The sequence below is a fragment of the Gymnoscopelus braueri genome (assembly GCF_963280865.1).
Source record: "Gymnoscopelus braueri genome assembly, chromosome: 11".
NCBI lineage: Eukaryota > Metazoa > Chordata > Actinopteri > Myctophiformes > Myctophidae > Gymnoscopelus > Gymnoscopelus braueri.
The window spans coordinates 27,594,810-27,611,374 of NC_137613.1; the positions used below are offsets into that span (position 1 = coordinate 27,594,810).

Consider the following 16,565-nt stretch of genomic DNA (forward strand, 5'->3'; position numbering starts at 1 on the left):
TAAACAAAATTTGGACACTAAAATAAATCGTTTATACATGGAGCACTTGTTCAAATGCAGCTTATTTTGCAATAATAATAGCATTCCACTATGCATTGTACAGTAGATGGTCCAAGATCCAAAAATATGCAAATGTGTGGAGTAAGAGAGAATCAAACAAAAATCTATTTGTACAAATAGTAACTGAAAACTTTAAAACAACCAACTATTTCCCTGCATACAAATACAATGCAACATAACTTGTACTGTAGTTCTTTGTAACTGTTTCTCAATAATCCCAAGTGGGGAAGGTTTCATAAAGGATTTCCCAGCCTGACAACAGTGCACAGTGTTAGACATCCTATCCTACTGTATATCAAACTGCCATCAGTATGACCCAGTATAGTAGGCCTATGACCCTGGGGACAGCAGGATACTTTCAGGTATTATGGAAAATGTTTTGTTGGGTGAGAACATCTAAGCCAGTTTGCAGGTGCCAGCCAATCCATGTAGACCAGGGTGCAGATTACTAATTTGGGTAGTGACGTCACTCAGCTTATATAAGTAAAAACCTGCAGAGTAAAATATTAAACAATTGTACTTTTCCTATTAAGGGGCTTCTGATGAAGCAACAGCTGAGTTTACTGTCACTGTCATATTTGTAAATCAACATGTGGAAGGCAGTGATTTTAATTGGAGGTCCCCACAAAGGCACAAGATTTAGGCCGCTGTCATTTGAAGTTCCCAAACCCTTGTTTCCACTAGCCGGAGTGCCAATGCTCCAACATCACATTGAAGCATGTGCCAAGGTACCAAATATGAAGGAGATCTTGCTTTTCGGCTTTTATCAACCAAATGAAGAACTGACCAGGTTCCTTACAAATGCACAGCAGGAATTCAAAATCTCCATTAGATATTTGCAAGAGTACGCTGCCTTGGGCACCGGAGGGGGCATCTATCACTTCAGAGATCAAATTCTCTCAGGCAGTCCAGAGGCTTTCTTTGTCATGAATGTTGACATCTGTTCAGAGTTTCCTTTGCCAGAGATGCTCAACTTTCAAAAGGAACACGGAGAAGCTGGCAGCTTTGTTATCCTGGGGACAACAGCAAACAGAAAGCAGTCTATGAATTATGGCTGTATTGTTGAAAACCAAGAAACAAACGAGGTCTTGCATTATGTGGAGAAGCCAAGCACGTTCGTGAGTGACCTCATCAACTGTGGAATCTACCTGTTTACCCCAGACATCTTCCAGCACATCGGTGCCATCTTCCAGAAGAATCAACACAACATTTTGTTAGAGGAGCCCTCTAACTGCCGGCACCGGGCTGAAGCCATCCGGCTGGAACAAGACGTTTTCCCTGCCCTGGCAGGACAGGGCAAGCTCTACGTTTACAAAACCATCAGCTTCTGGAGCCAGATCAAGACTGCCGGCTCTGCAATATATGCCAGCCGTCTGTACCTCAACCAGTACCATACAATTCACCCCAAAAGACTGGCCTCAAACGAAGGGAGCGGGCCCGAAATAAGTGGTAACGTCTATATTCATCCTACAGCCAATATAGACCCCACTGCTGTGTTGGGTCCCAATGTCTCCATAGGCACCAGAGTAACTATTGGTGCTGGAGTTAGAGTGCGAGAATCCATCATCCTGCATGGTGCAACTCTACAGGATCACAGCTGTGTTTTGAATTGCATTGTGGGATGGGATAGCACCATTGGCAAGTGGGCGAGAGTGGAGGGAACTCCAAGCAATCCCAACCCCAATGACCCCTATGCAAAGATTGACAGTGAGACCCTGTTTAGTGAAGGGAAACTCACACCTTCAATTACTGTTCTGGGATGTAACGTGGCCATCCCTGCCGAGGTGATTATTCTCAACTCCATCGTCCTTCCGCACAAAGACCTCAACTGCAGCTTCAAAAACCAAATTATTCTCTAGTTCAGTTATTCCCATACAGTGTGCTCCCATACAAATGGTGTTCCTCACTTCCTTGGGATTTTGAGACAACATACAGTATTATTGCAATATTAACCTTTAACCTTTTATTTTTTTTCAGATGCAAGTCTTGTCTCGCTGCTTGTCGCTCCTAAAAGATGCAAGTAGACTTTTTGATACACATACTGTGCCAGTGGTTAAAACGTTTCTGCCGTAGTGGGCTAAAACATTTCCCCTGTCTTATTTAATTTTCATGATAATGTGGTGATAAAGGGAGCTGAACCCTAACCCTGAGGTAAGTGGAGAACATAGAACCCGGGGAACATAGGGATGACACCGTGATAAACTTGTTGTCACTGGTTGTTGAACATTTTCATGGAGCCATATTGACATGAAATGGTAAACACAGGTGTTTATCCTCCTATAATTTGCCAATGCTCTGTAGTGGTATGTAGGTAGGGTGGTGAGACCATCGCCATGGTTACGGGGCTGCCCAGCTGTGGGATGGCCCCGCGAGCTATGGGACGAACTGCCTCCCGGGTTGCCAGATCATGTGCCCATATCCCCCCACGGATGTGTCGACCGGGTTGGACTAGTTATTAATACATTATACTAATGAGGTTCCATTAGTGTAGCAGAGCCTTTCCAGTGAGCCAGCATGCACCATAGCAGCACCCTGGCTGTTTGACCTGGAACCATGGAACACAGCCTTAATCATCACCTGTTTACCCTAATATTTCTTGTCAAAATGGCTGCTCTGAATAAAGTCTGTTGTCAACTATGCTCTAATGCTATTAGCTATGTAAATCTTAGTCTATTGTAACTCTGTAGGCTTGAGTATGAAGTCAAAAAGTGATGTCAAATGTTGTTACAGTATGAAAAGAAAGAAAGTCAACAGCGCAATTGCGATTGTGCACCAGTTCCACCACACACTGAAAACAGATCATCAAGCAGACAAACACACAACGTGAGTGTGGCAACACTGGCGTGCAGATCTAACTTGACACTGGCAGGTACATACATGAGGTGACAGCTTCAGCTACACACAGTTATGTAAAAGCCTATAGTTCCGGATTTATCTTTAGTAAGCACTTATTTCTTTGCCATGATAATATCAATGACTTTATGGTTAATGTTGAAAAAGTGTCAATTATATGTGTAGAAGTACACCCTCGTCATTTAATTCATTGTCAATTATGTGTAGAAGTGCAGTAGCCTAGTCATTTCACTTAATTGTCATCTGGGATGGCCTAATGATTTGTCACACACCACTTAGGTAGCCTACTAAACTCAACATTATCTGCTTTCACTTAGGATGTTTCATTTTTGCTATACTGTACAGTGGCTTATACTTACTTTCTTATTAGAAGACCCACATGTGTGAAAAAGCTAAATATGACTCATTTGAAATGCAATTAAATTGATGCAACTGTTAAACCAGGTTCAACCATGTCGGGCAGGTATTCCGGGTAGAGTCCAGACAAAAATCAGCACCTGGCCCTCCAGGTTGGGGGTTGGGCGTGGGGCCAACGACCCCACCCCATAAAAACAAAACATGTTACGCAAACTAAGATGATAAATAATTCAACGGACCTAGCAGTGGACTTGAGCCAACCCATTGGCAGCATGAACTCTCCTGATGAAAGCTTCCAGCAGGAAGTCAGGACTCAGGAGGGGGATAGTCTACTCGGGCCCAAAACAAACATCCGCCTAGGTGCATGGAATGTCCGCACCATGTTCGAGACATCCAAAACAGCACAGATCATTGGCGAAATGAGGAGATACAGGCTGGACATACTGGGAATTAGCGAATGCAGATGGACCAGCTCGGGACGCAAAGCAATGAGTGATGGCTCAGTTTTCCTCCACTCTGGGCATAACGATCAACACATCCGCGGCGTGGCCCTCATAATCTCAAAGGAGAAGGTCAACACCTTGTTAGTGTGGGAACCCCTCAGTGACAGGCTAATCAGAGCCCGCTTCAACTCCAAGCATTGCAAACTCTCCATCATTCAGTGTTATGCACCAACTAATAAGCGGAGGAAAAGGAAAAAGGGAACCAGGAGACCTGGTACTGCCAGACCCCTAGTGGTTGAAAGATCAGAGCACTACGTCACGCTAAGCTTGGCCAATCAAAAAGAGGACAGAAGACAGACCTCTTTTATGCCCATGTATGGACGAAACCGTTTGGAGAGGGGGACCGACAAAGCCTCATGTAGGCCCCCCTCTTTTATGCCCATGTATGGACGAAACCGTTTGGAGAGGGGGACCGACAAAGCCTCATGTAGGCCCGACGGCCCCCCTCTTTTATGCCCATGTATGGACGAAACCGTTTGGAGAGGGGGACCGACAAAGCCTCATGTAGGCCCGACCCCCTGGGTCTGGCAAAAAGATAACTGGTACGAGGAGTTACAGCAAGCAGTCAACAAAGTTCCTCAGCATGACCTGCTACTGATCATGGGGGATATCAATGCCAAAGTTGGCAATGACAATACCAGCTAGACCCTCAAAAATGTGATTATGCGATCGCAGAATTTACTGCATAATCAGCAAAATGGCGCATAATTATGCAGGGGTAACGTTTTTCAAAAAGGCCGCATTACATCGCATAATATGCGCTTCGCATCGCATACATCGCAACTTTTCGCATATCACATATTTCGCATATTGCCGCATATTTCCGCATATTTCGCAACTTCCCGCAATTTCACCGCATAAAATTGCCGCATATTTCATCGCAAAATCAAGGATTTTAGCCTGCATAATCAAGAGTTTTAGCCCGCATAATTAAGGATTTTTGCCCGCGTTTTTCTGGAGGGTCTAACCAGCTGTGAGAGAGCTATGGGAAGGCACGCTATGGGAAGGCACGGATGCGGTGTGATGAACGACAACGGTGAACGCCTTGCTGACTTCTGCCTGAACAACAATTGTGTCATCGGAGGCACCATCTTTCCACACAAAACAATACACAAGCTCACATGGAAGTCACCTGATGGCTCCACAATCAACCAGATCGACCACATCTTGATCAATGGAAAGTGGCGCAGGTCTCTTCAAGATGTCCGAGCTTGCCGTGGAGCTGATGTCAACAGTGACCACTACCTTCTAACAGCCATTATAAGGCTGAAATTAAGGAAAGTGGCAAAGCAGAGCCAACACAGAAACAACTCGATGTAGCCAAGCTGAAATGCCCTAACACCAACAGAGATTTGGGATTGGAACTGAGAAAACGCTTCAGTGCTTTGGACGGACTCTACAGAAGAGGTCCCAGATATCAACAGCAAGTGGGAGGCCATCAAAAAGGTCTATGTAGAGATCAGCCACCAAGGTCCTTGGCTACAGAAAGAAAAATAACAAGGAATGGCTAACTCCTGGAACCTGGCAGAAAATAGAGGAACGTAAACAAGATGCTGAGCACCAAATCACCCAGGCTCCTAGAACGGGTCCAAAATGCCTACAAAGAGAAGGACAGACAAGTGAAGAAGAGTGCCAAAAGTGACAAGAGGGCCTTTGTAGAGGATTTAGCAGATAAAGCAGAGCAAGCTGCTGCAAGGGGCGAAATGAGTACGATCTACAACATCACGAAGAAACTCAGCGGCAAGTACACCAGCCAGTCAACCCCTGTCAGAGACAAGGATGGCACCATCCTCAGGACAGAGCACGAACAGGCCGCAAGATGGGTACAACATTTCAGCGAAGTACTCAACTGTCCAGAGCCAGATGACCCTGCTAACCCTCCACCAGCAGAGGATGTCCCCAACATCGACACCAGTCTCCCAACCCATGAAGAGGTAAAGCGTGCTATCCAAGCCATCAAGAGTGGGAAAGCTGCCGGCCTATATTCCATCCATGCCGAGATGCTGAAAGCTGACCTTACCACTTCAACAAAGGTGCTCACGGAACTCTTCAGAAACATCTGGGAAGAGGAAATAATACCTGAAGACTGGGACAAGGACCTGATTGTTAAACTGCCCCAAAAAGGCAATGTCCAAAACTGTGACAACTGGCGGGGATCACACTGCTGTCAATACCATCGAAGGTCTTTTGTAGGATTCTACTCGGCAGAATTGAAGCCGCCGTCGACCAAAACCTGAGGCAGGATTCAGGAGAGGCTGCACAGACCAGATCTTTGCTCTGAAGAACATCCTCGAGCAGTGTGTAGAATGGAACGCCCCACTGCACATCAATTTCATAGACTTTCGGAAAGCCTTTGACAGCCTGCATCGTGACACCCTATGGAAGATCGCAAGAGCATATGGAATTCCTCCAAAAATGGTCTCGCTGATAGGGTTGTTCTACCATCACTTTGAATGTAGTGTCATTGTCAATGGAAAAACATCTGAGCGCTTCAATGTAGAGTCTGGTGTGTGGCAAGGGTGCACCATGTCTCCCATTCTCTTCTCTTCCTGATGGCCATTGACTGGGTGATGAGGAAGACCACGGCCGATAAACCAAGGGGCATCCAATGGACTTTGTTCTCTGTTCTCCTAACTCGAAGACCTAGACTTTGCCGATGACCTTGCTGTTCTCTCCTCCAAATATATCCACCTGCAGGAGAAAACTGACAGACTAGACCAGTATGCAAAACAAACAGGGTTGAACATCGATGGTTCCAAAACACAAGTGATGTGCATTAATGCCACTCCAGATGCACCAATCATTGTGAATGGGGAAACCCTCGACTTTGTCGAAGATTTCACATACCTGGGAAGGAGAAAAAAGGACATCAGAGCAAGGCTAGGGAAGGCTCACTGTGTTTTTGCAAGGCTCCATCCTATTTGGAAGTCGAAGCAGTACAGCCTAAAAACAAAGGTCCGACTGTACAACAGTAACGTAAAATCAGTGCTGATGTATGGCTCGGAATGCTGCCGTGTGACAACACTTGACATGAACAAGATCAATGCCTTCCACAATGGATGCCTCCGTAAAATCTGCCGCATCTTCTGGCCTGAGAAGATTTCAAATAAAGAGCTGCGCAGAATGACCAGGTGCTCCAGTGTCGTGTCAGAACTCAAACGCCGCCGTCTACGATGGCTGGGACATGTGCTCTGAATGGCCCAGGATCGAATCCCAAAGGTTTCACTGAGATGGACCCCAGTAGGGAAAAGGAGTCAAGGTCGACCCAAAACCACCTGGCGACAGCTGAGCTTCAGGAGATGAACCTTACGTGGGGCGAGGCACAACATGCAGCACAAGACAGGTCCCGATGGAGGCAGATCGTCGAAGCCTTATGTCCCACTTGGGACGAAGAGGATTAAGTAAGTAAGTAACTGTTAAATTCCCTGTATTGCTTCAGGTGTGAGTCAACCACTCACACACAGACAATGGTACTGACAATGAGAAGCATTCAGAAGCAGTACCCTACCATGCATTATCACCATGTCTGTGGTTGAAACCTCATGAACACGTGGTGTGGTGACCAAATGTTGGTGGTGCGCTGACTCTTTGGTCTCAGTGGGAACTCTCTGGCCTCAACAGCCAATCCACGTAGAGGTGGGTGTAGCCTGCCCTAACCCGTCTGATATCTGGTCTAGAGGGGCGGATTCAAAATCTCCGGAGAAAACATCCGCGGGCTCCCATTGGTTCACCGATCTGTGCGCGCGCCCCTCCTCCTCCCCCAATGCGCAGCATTGAGAGCCCTGACGTCACAACATTTGGAGCGACGCCCACTGCACTCTGGTTGGTTGGAGAGATGAAAGGTTGACTCCCACCTCCTATGCCAGGAATGTCAACAGCCTGGTCCAGGCTCTTATTTTTGAGAAAAACATGAAGGAAAATAAAAGCCTGGAGATCGAGGCTAAGGTGGGTGTGACGTTGTACCAACTAGTGCTGTACCGTCATCCAAGCACTCGTGACCGGCAGAGCTTTTTGAAGCAGACTCCCCAAAAAAGTCCTGAAACTATATATATATCCGTACCTGTTATCAGAGTACTTTGAGGCCAGCCTACAGTACAGTATATGACGTCTGTCATGTATGACTTCAGTATTAAAATGTCACAATACTGATGTCATAGTACTGACATCAAAGACAGATAGATTGGGTAATGACATCGTATATAAGAGAAGGCCTGCTCATTCTTGGCACACATAGGTAATTATTCCACAAACCTAGGTTGTTGATGACTTGTTTATGTTCATTTAACATCTTTCCTAAGACCCAACTGTTTATCTTATCAATTTCCTACGACATCAAGCAAAAGAGTCCAGAATCAGCAATCATGAAAGGGACATTCAAAGAGGAACATTCCCTGGAACATCGGTGTAAAGAGTCAGCCAAAATGCGTGACAAGTGCCCAGATAAGCTTCCGGTTATTATGGAGAAGGTGTCACAGATGGTGGACATAGATCTTGATAAGAGGAAGTACCTGGTTCCCCCTGACATCACAGTGGCTCAGTTCCTCATGACATTCAGAAAACGCATCCAACTGCCTCCCGAGAAGGCCATATTCTTGTTTGTTAACAATATGGTGCCTCAGTCAAGCATGACAATGGGACAACTGTACGAGAACGAGAAGGATGAGGATAACTTTTTATATGTGGCGTTCAGCGGGGAGAACACCTTTGGTCTTTAAAGCCCATGATTGTAATCTGCATTTCCTCTCATGGAGTCACATGGCTGCCCAGTATTTTTATACTGCGCGCAGTATTGCTACTTTTACCTAAGTGATGTACTCCCATCACTGTTTGCAACTCATGAGTGCCTTAGCAGCCAATCAGCATATCTCTGCTGTCGGGCAGAAACCAGCTAACTCCAAAATACTAATTTTTCAGGAAATGAAAAAACAAAACAAAAAAAATTCAGGAAATGAATAAAACCTTATATATTTAAAACAAAGCAATACTTCCTCATCAAAGTTGGTATTGTGACTTAATATATTGTCAGATACCTGCATGTGTCATTATAGTATCACCACTTTACCCAAATCCAGCTCAAGTGGAGTTAGGAGTTTTGTCCGTCATTGATAAGAACAGCTGACAATAGCTCCAATCGCTCTCCAAGCTCATAATGCATCACGTGTGAATTTAGGGTTAGGTTTAGGTTAGGTCCTATATTCCCCGCTCTCCTAGGAAAGCGGGGAACATAGAACCTGGGGAACATAGAACCTGGGGAACATAGGTACGGTCCCGTTTTCGTAACATTAGCGTCAGTGCTAAGTTTGATAAACAGGTACACTGCATAGTTTTAACAGACTACAGGGGGAAAAGCCCTGCCTCGTTAGAGTTTGTTTATCTGCCGCTCCGCAGCAGGTCTTTCCTGTCCTCTGTGTGAGCACTGCACTGTGGAACGGCAGCATGGAGAGGAGAAGGGGTGGAGTTGTGTGGTTTGACCGACAGTTTGAGGATCCAATGGAGTTTGGAGGTTTTGTCAAAAGTTCAATATTGGTTCATTTATTCAAAACCTTTTTTTTGACAGACGTAAAGGGTGTTCAATAGCGTTGATTTATGACGAAAAAAAAGAAGCTGAAAATGGAGTTGGCTGGTTCCCGCCTGACAGTGACGTAGCTGTGGTGTTGTACTACTTGGGTAGTGACATCACAATCATATATATTTGTGAAAGCCCACTGTCTAGCCATTCACTGTTATCAGGAAACAAGGGGGAGAATATTTAACAGATGCGTCAATTGGACATGGCAACATCACAGCACACATCCATGGCTGATCTCAGACATGCCCATATGGTGTCTCAATACGACAAGATGAAGGATAGGAGGACAGTTGTGTCATCTTCCTCTGTAAACGTGTCTCATGACATGTTTATGTCTGATCTGATGAAATGGGCCAACACGCAGGCTAAACGTGACAATGAGATCCTTAAGGAGGTGTCAAAAATGTCACCACGCATCTCTGATCTTAAAGGTCAGTCCATTGTTGAGGCTGAAAAGGAAAAGCAGCACCTACAGCAACTGGATGACGCTCTGAACAAGAGCAACGCCAAACTTACAGCTCAGCTGGCGTCAAAACAGAAGAACCTACTCATCCTGGAGGAGGACTTGAAGGAGACTAAGGCAAAGGAGGAGCTCCTCCTTATAAATCAAAAGTTGCTGGAGGAGAAATGCACCTTGATGGAACAGGAAAGGACCGCCAGAGAGATTATTTGGGCAAGTGAGCGGAAATTGATGCAAGACAACTTCAAGAAAGACGTCGCTGTGAACGAGCAGAGCTTTAATGAATATATGGAAACTGTCAAAAACAAGTTCACGGCAAACGAAGAGGCCCTCCTCTCACGTCTAAAGTCGCTGGAGATTCAATGCAGTTTGATAGAAGAGAACTTCAAGGGAGAAATGGCTGTGAGAGAGCAGAGCTTTAATGAACAACTGCAGTCCCACAGTGATGAGATAGCTGCGAAAGAGCAGGCCTGGGAGAAGGAGAGAAAGGGACTTGCTTCTCAGCTGGCATTAAAACAGATTAAGGACAATAACATGGAGCTTATCATGGAGCAGGACAATGCGATAGACCCAATGGATACGAAAACTGCAGGCCGAAAGATACGAAAACTGCAGGCCGAGGTAGATCAGGGAAGAAGTGTGTGGAAAAGATGTAAGGCTGCAATTAACCTGCCTCGACTGTTAAGTCAAGTCAAGTCAATTTTATTTAAAAAACCACAAGAACAACAACAACAAGAACAACAAAGCCATAGTCCTGGATAAAAATAAAAATATAACATAACTATCCACTGCGCCTACCCAGGGCTGTGTGAGTCATGGGTTGCAGATGCCATGACCTGAGGAAGCTGTGGGGGGAAATAGCATTTCTACAACATAACGGTTCAACCTTTTGAATATTGGTGCCCGCATCGCGGAGCCTTGGTGTTTAAATACACTGCGGTGCATCTGGTTTGATGTCTATGAACACAATTGGCCCGTGTTCGGGAGAGAGAAGTCAGGCACTGACGGTGATCTATACTCTATGGGCTGGGAAGGTGCCTGTCAGTGGAGAATGTAGGATGGAGGCCCTGCGTCCTCCCGGTGGGGGATCCTCACTGACAGGTGAGCCACAGAGCTAGTAGGGTACAACAGCAGTGGCAACACAGAACATAACAGTGTGGGGAGGAATGATGAATTGGCATTACAACTACATTGGGAGAAAAAAGGGGTAAAGAAGTAATGGCTACTGTAAAAAAACAAATGAATTAAAAACATGTGTGGAGGCCCCTCAATGTGTTATTCAAATTTGGAGTCAATCAGACGATACTTTCATGATTTTTGTAACATCGAGCCCTCCCACAAACATCGAGTGGTTTTCCGTGCTTTTCCGTGCAGCCCGGATTGAGACAGGGGTGCATCATCTCTCCTTTTCTTTGTTGCCATAGACTGGATCACTACCAACACCACAGCAGACAGATCCAGAGGCATCCAGTGGACTCTTCTTTCAGCGGGAAGATCTTGACTTCACAAGACAGGTTGGACTCGGTATCAACACCTCCAAAACTCAAGTGATGTGTGTCAACTCCATCCCCACACTGTACCATCCTTGTTAATGAGGAACCACTTGAGTTTGTGGTAGATTTCCCGTATCTGGGCTGCCTCATCAGTAAGGACAGCAGGGCATCAAAAGACATCAAAGCAAGGCTGGGAAGGGTGCCTTCTCCCAACCCCGTTCCATCTGGAGGTTTAAGCTATACAGCCTTAAAACAAAGATGCTCCTATACAACAGCAATGTCAATTGTAAAGTCTGTTCTGCTGTATGGTTCAGAGAGCTAGCGAGTGGTCAAAAAAGACACGAGGAGAATGGAAGTGTGTTTCACAATGGATGCCTCGGACGAATATGATGACGACCAGATCTTTTGGCCTCCAACAATGAACTGTACAAGACAACAGGGAGCCGGAGCATCACCAAGGAGATTACGCACAGACGTAATCTCCTAGGACATGTGCTGAGGATAGAGCAGGACCGCACCACACAGGTCGCCCTAAGATGGACACCACCAGGAAAAAGAAAATATGGGAGGCACAAAACCACATGGTGCAGAACTGTGACACAAGAGCTGGAACAGTGCCTTATGTCCCAATTGTAGCCAATAGTTTTTTTGACAGATTCTGTAGGAGGTAGACGCAAAAAGTGTGTTTTTTGAGGAGAACGCAAAATGACAAGTTCTCTAGTTAGGCAGAAATAGTTGTGGCTTGTGGTTCAAGGGTTCCTTGGCCTACTGGCAGCATGCACAAAATAAATTGCAGCTGATCAGTTAGCGAGATTGGCTCCAGACACGCACGCACGCACGCACGCACGCACGCACGCACACACGCACACACACACACACAGAGAAGAAAATAACCTTTCTAATTCATGTTAAGTCATTTACATATTGATTATATAAAAAGGAAACTGATATTGCTGTCTAGATATTCTGTATCTGAAGTTGTACTATTCCACTACCTTTATTGAGTCACCCTTTCCCCACGTATTATGCTTCGGCGCATGATGAAGCTGCAAACGTTTGATTTTTTTATATTATGCATATATAATACAAATACACACATAAATCAAAAAATATAAACACAGCAAACCCAAAGGCTTATTATATCCATTGTGGTTTGTTGGTTCATGGTTAAGACCTAGTCCAATACGCCAGACATTCTGCCTGATGCTCTGTCCACAACACCTGTTTTTGTTACAGGTCGCAAAAACACAGGTGCAGCTTCATGTTGGTGCATGTGGAAATTCATGTCAACATGATTACTCCCAGTGGCAGATTTGCTGTACAAACAAATTGCACAAGAAACTGGAAAAGACAGTACTACCACAGATCGTGATAGACAGTGGTGGAGTAAATGTACTTGAGTACTGTACTTGAGTACAGATTCTGAGGATCTGTACTTTACTTGAGTATTAGATTTTTTTTTATACGTATTACTCTTACTTGAGTACATTTCGAAGACAAATATTTTACTTTTACTCAAGTACATTTCTAGGAAGGCTATAAAGTACTGAGTACTTTTAAGCCCACTCCACATCCACAACAATGTTTCGCCATGCAACTCCTTGCAACATGCAACTACTTGCAACCATTAACCCCAATGGCAGTTGCAAGGAGTTGCATTGGTGTGGTTGACCTTAAAACAGTTTTTTTGGAAGTTTTTTTTTTTTTTTTTTTTTTTTATCAAGCTTTTGCAGATACAGGCTTTATGAAAAAAACATTCAAAGAACCTATCACTGATCTGCAGCTACTCAGTCAGGGGTATGTATAAACTGAATGTTTGATGATTTAATGTCCTTGAGCTTCATGGGATTATAGTCACATACTACTGAGGAGGTGTTTGTTCAGCCTCTTCTTAAAGGCATGAATACTACTTGATGTAATGTCTCCAACAACCGCAGGGGGAAGGCTGTTCCATGTTGTGATAGCAGAGTGGAGAAAGCTCCTATCAAGGCATTTGGTGTTTGACTTGAGGATGGTCAGAGCGTGGCTTGGTGATACGACCTGGGATGTGAGCTTGGGTTAGCAGTGCTTTGAGATCCACTGGACAGCTGGGAGTGTGCATCTTATAAAGAACAGTTGTTGCTGCAACTGTTCGACGATGACTCAGCTTACTGATGGCATATTGCTGTAGGGCAAGGTCCTCATCCACCCGATGATTTTAGAGCCTTTTTTTGGATGATGTCTAGCTGCCTGAGAGTGGTCTGAGAGGCATTCATCCAGGCTAGGCAGGAGTACTCCATAATACTCCTGACCTCAATAAATCACATCTCAGACACCATTACAAGCAAAGAAGAGATCCAATGCTGATCTGAGACATGCCAACTGAACCAGGGCAACTATTAGGAACAGATATCTTCCATAACATATATATAAAACTAGAAAAAGTGCTCCTCTAGCACAGGTCTCCTCCAGGTCAGGTAGGTTAGTGTGGGCCAGCAATGTTTTGCGTTGCGTGATGTTTGGACACCATCTGTAGGAGTACTGTAAAAAAAAAAAAGTTTTGCAAAAAGCGGCCTCCTGGTGGCGCTATAACAGGCCCATGTGAAGAATTGGGCAGAGGTTCTCAATTGGCATCCAGGGAGTGTGTGTGCAAAGTTTCGTTGCGATCAAGCCAACAGCGCCAGAGATTAGCTGTTCACAGACAGACGGACGGACAGGGTGCAAAACATAGTCTCGGCCATGCCTTTCGGCCTGGCGGAGACAATAAAAAGATATATGCAAATATTCCCTGCCCCATATATAGAATATATACAATATATGTAATCCCTCTGCATAAAATATATTCAAACATATACACAGTAATCCCTGTGTAATTTCTGTTGGCTATATAATCCCATCTGTTTCTAAAGAGCGCTCTCAGGTGAGTAGGCGGTTCCTGCACTGAAACTGCAGTTTCAGCCAGAGCCAGAAACGGCTGTTTTCAGGATTTATCTGGCAGTTCTCCAGCTCTGCAGGAGGAGGTTAGCTCCTGCAGAGGGCAGCAATGTACAGCTTGATGAGAGCAAAGTAGGGCCAAAGCTCCATTGCAACCAAGTGCAATAGGATGCTGAATGAATGAAATTGGAACAAAAAGAAGGGGGGAAGAGGAGAGGAAAAACAGTGGCCAAATGTAAACATTAAAGCTTTACAGGGAGCTGGACAACAGGGAGGTTACAACTTCAAGTACAACAAAAAATGGCTCCTAACATGACAGCTGACTTATATGTACTGTCCAAACATCTCAGACTCACAGCCAAAACTTAACTGTGCATTTATTTTCAAGTCAATGAGGAACCTAGGCTGAAGGAGGGAAAGAAGACGCAGCAACGCTATTGATGTGTGAGAAGACGAGTATAGGACACATCATGAATGCAATATGGTCACCCCAACCCTGTCTGGTTGGGCAGATAGTGGTGGAGGAAGTAACCCTCCACGCAAAACTATTTTGGATACTGGGAACCGAAAACAGGTAATAAGTATTGTGTCACCAACAAAGTTTCAGATTTCTGCTTTAAAATTATGGCCCAATTTGAAGATGTGATACCAGCCTTATATTATGCAAGACCAGTCAAGGCATGTGATTAATTACCAAATATCATTCACATGCTTCTGTTCTGTTCCATTTCTGTGTGTGTGTGTGTGTGTGTGTGTGTGTGTGTGTGTGTGTGTGTGTGTGTGTGTGTGTGTGTGTGTGTGTGTGTGTGTGTGACTTCTTTTTACTCAATTTGAGATTATTTTAATCTTCCTTTGCCTCATGCTATTTATTCTGTTTTATCTCTGATACTACAGCCATTCAATGTCTCCCCGGGGTGCTAGAAGTGGAATTTCAGTAATAACTTACCGTTGGATGTAAAAGTGATGACAGGAATATTTACGATTTGTCGGCACTTTGTTGGACCTGCTGATCTATGAACTGCATAAGCCCACATTATTATCATATTATATCAAGGGTCAAAGTAGTGTTTCCCACAGTCAAATGATTTGTGCTTTACTGCTTAGATTTCCTCTTGAAAGAGCGGTAGAAGTTTGGTCTCCCACGCAAGAGACCCAGGTTCACATGACATTAAAGTAGGACATGACATTAAAGGATTGCAACTTTAATATAACATGGACAGCATATGACTGAAATTTCCCTGCGGCTGAATTGAGTCAAATTTAGAATGTTCAGATGAAGAGATTTGGCGAACCATTGTCACTGGTTGCACTAAACATTGCACAGTTATTTGGCAAGATGACAAGGAAGTGAAACCTTTAACTGTCAGTGAGATTCTGTGTTATGGCTTAAAGGAGGAGTTCACCCAAAAAACTGATTTATTTTCTATCAATTGCACACCCCATGAAGCCTTGAATACATGGATTAATGTTTGTTTTTGTCGCATTCCTAAGCCAATAATTTGATGCCCGGGTGTATTTCCGGTAGGAGACACAAATAATCTACTTTGTGTCTCCTACCGGATACATTAGCCGGTAGGAGACAGGAATCAAATTATTAGCTTAGGAATGCGACAAAAACACAAATAAATCCATGGATTCAAGGCTTCATGGGGTGTGCAATTGATATAAAATAAGTCATTTTTTGGGTGAACTACTCCTTTAATCCATTAACACGGCATAGATGACGACCGGTTGTGGAAATCAACAGCTCCACAGTCTTTATTACACCTTCAGAATGTAGCATTGGTGATGTGCCAACAATTGGGTCAAAGTCCAATACAGCACCTCACTTGATCTTACCAGAAGTTCAGTTTTCACGTTTCCCGGTTTCTTCAGCCTGATAAGAAGAAATGTTAGATATACAGTAGAAGATATTTAACATTTGGCAAATAGATCAGACTGGCAAAGAGATCAGATGGTAAAGAGATCAGATGCTATTCGTGTCATTAAGCCTGATTTATACTACTTAGTTACACAAAACAGAAAATAGCTGATCTACAAGCTCACAAAGCACTTGTAGTCCAGCAATTTTCATTACGGCAACTAAGGCTATAAATGATTGCCTATAAATCAGGCATTAACACAGTTAATTATCTCTCGTGACTTCACACAGCACAGCAATCAACTCTGCCCCCATTACAATTAAGATGGTAGTAATCCTGGAAATGACTGGGATCTGTCATAATGACTGTTTGTTCTTCCCCCTTTTGTTCCACATTGACTTTGTCATAATGGTCTATAATTCAAATAACCAGTTAAATAACCAGTGGTGGAAGAAGTACTACGATTCACTAGCAATACAACAAAATAAAATAAAT

The 16,565-nt window shown here is 44.3% G+C and overlaps 2 protein-coding genes across 2 annotated transcripts; both read left to right on the top strand.

Annotated features, from left to right (window-relative positions):
- Positions 1 to 650: 650 nt before the first annotated feature.
- On the top strand, positions 651 to 1,919 carry LOC308095771 (mannose-1-phosphate guanylyltransferase regulatory subunit alpha-A-like; the record flags this gene model as incomplete). Its single annotated transcript, XM_080442817.1, has 1 exon — positions 651 to 1,919. One exon carries the CDS (start codon positions 651 to 653, stop codon positions 1,917 to 1,919), a length of 1,269 nt encoding a protein of 422 aa, XP_080298943.1.
- Positions 1,920 to 8,134: 6,215 nt separating this feature from the next.
- Positions 8,135 to 8,488, top strand: LOC308094722 (gamma-aminobutyric acid receptor-associated protein-like 2; the record flags this gene model as incomplete). Its single annotated transcript, XM_080441535.1, has 1 exon — positions 8,135 to 8,488. The coding sequence occupies one exon, from the start codon at positions 8,135 to 8,137 to the stop codon at positions 8,486 to 8,488; it is 354 nt and encodes a 117-aa protein (XP_080297661.1).
- Between the last annotated feature and the right edge of the window lie 8,077 nt (positions 8,489 to 16,565).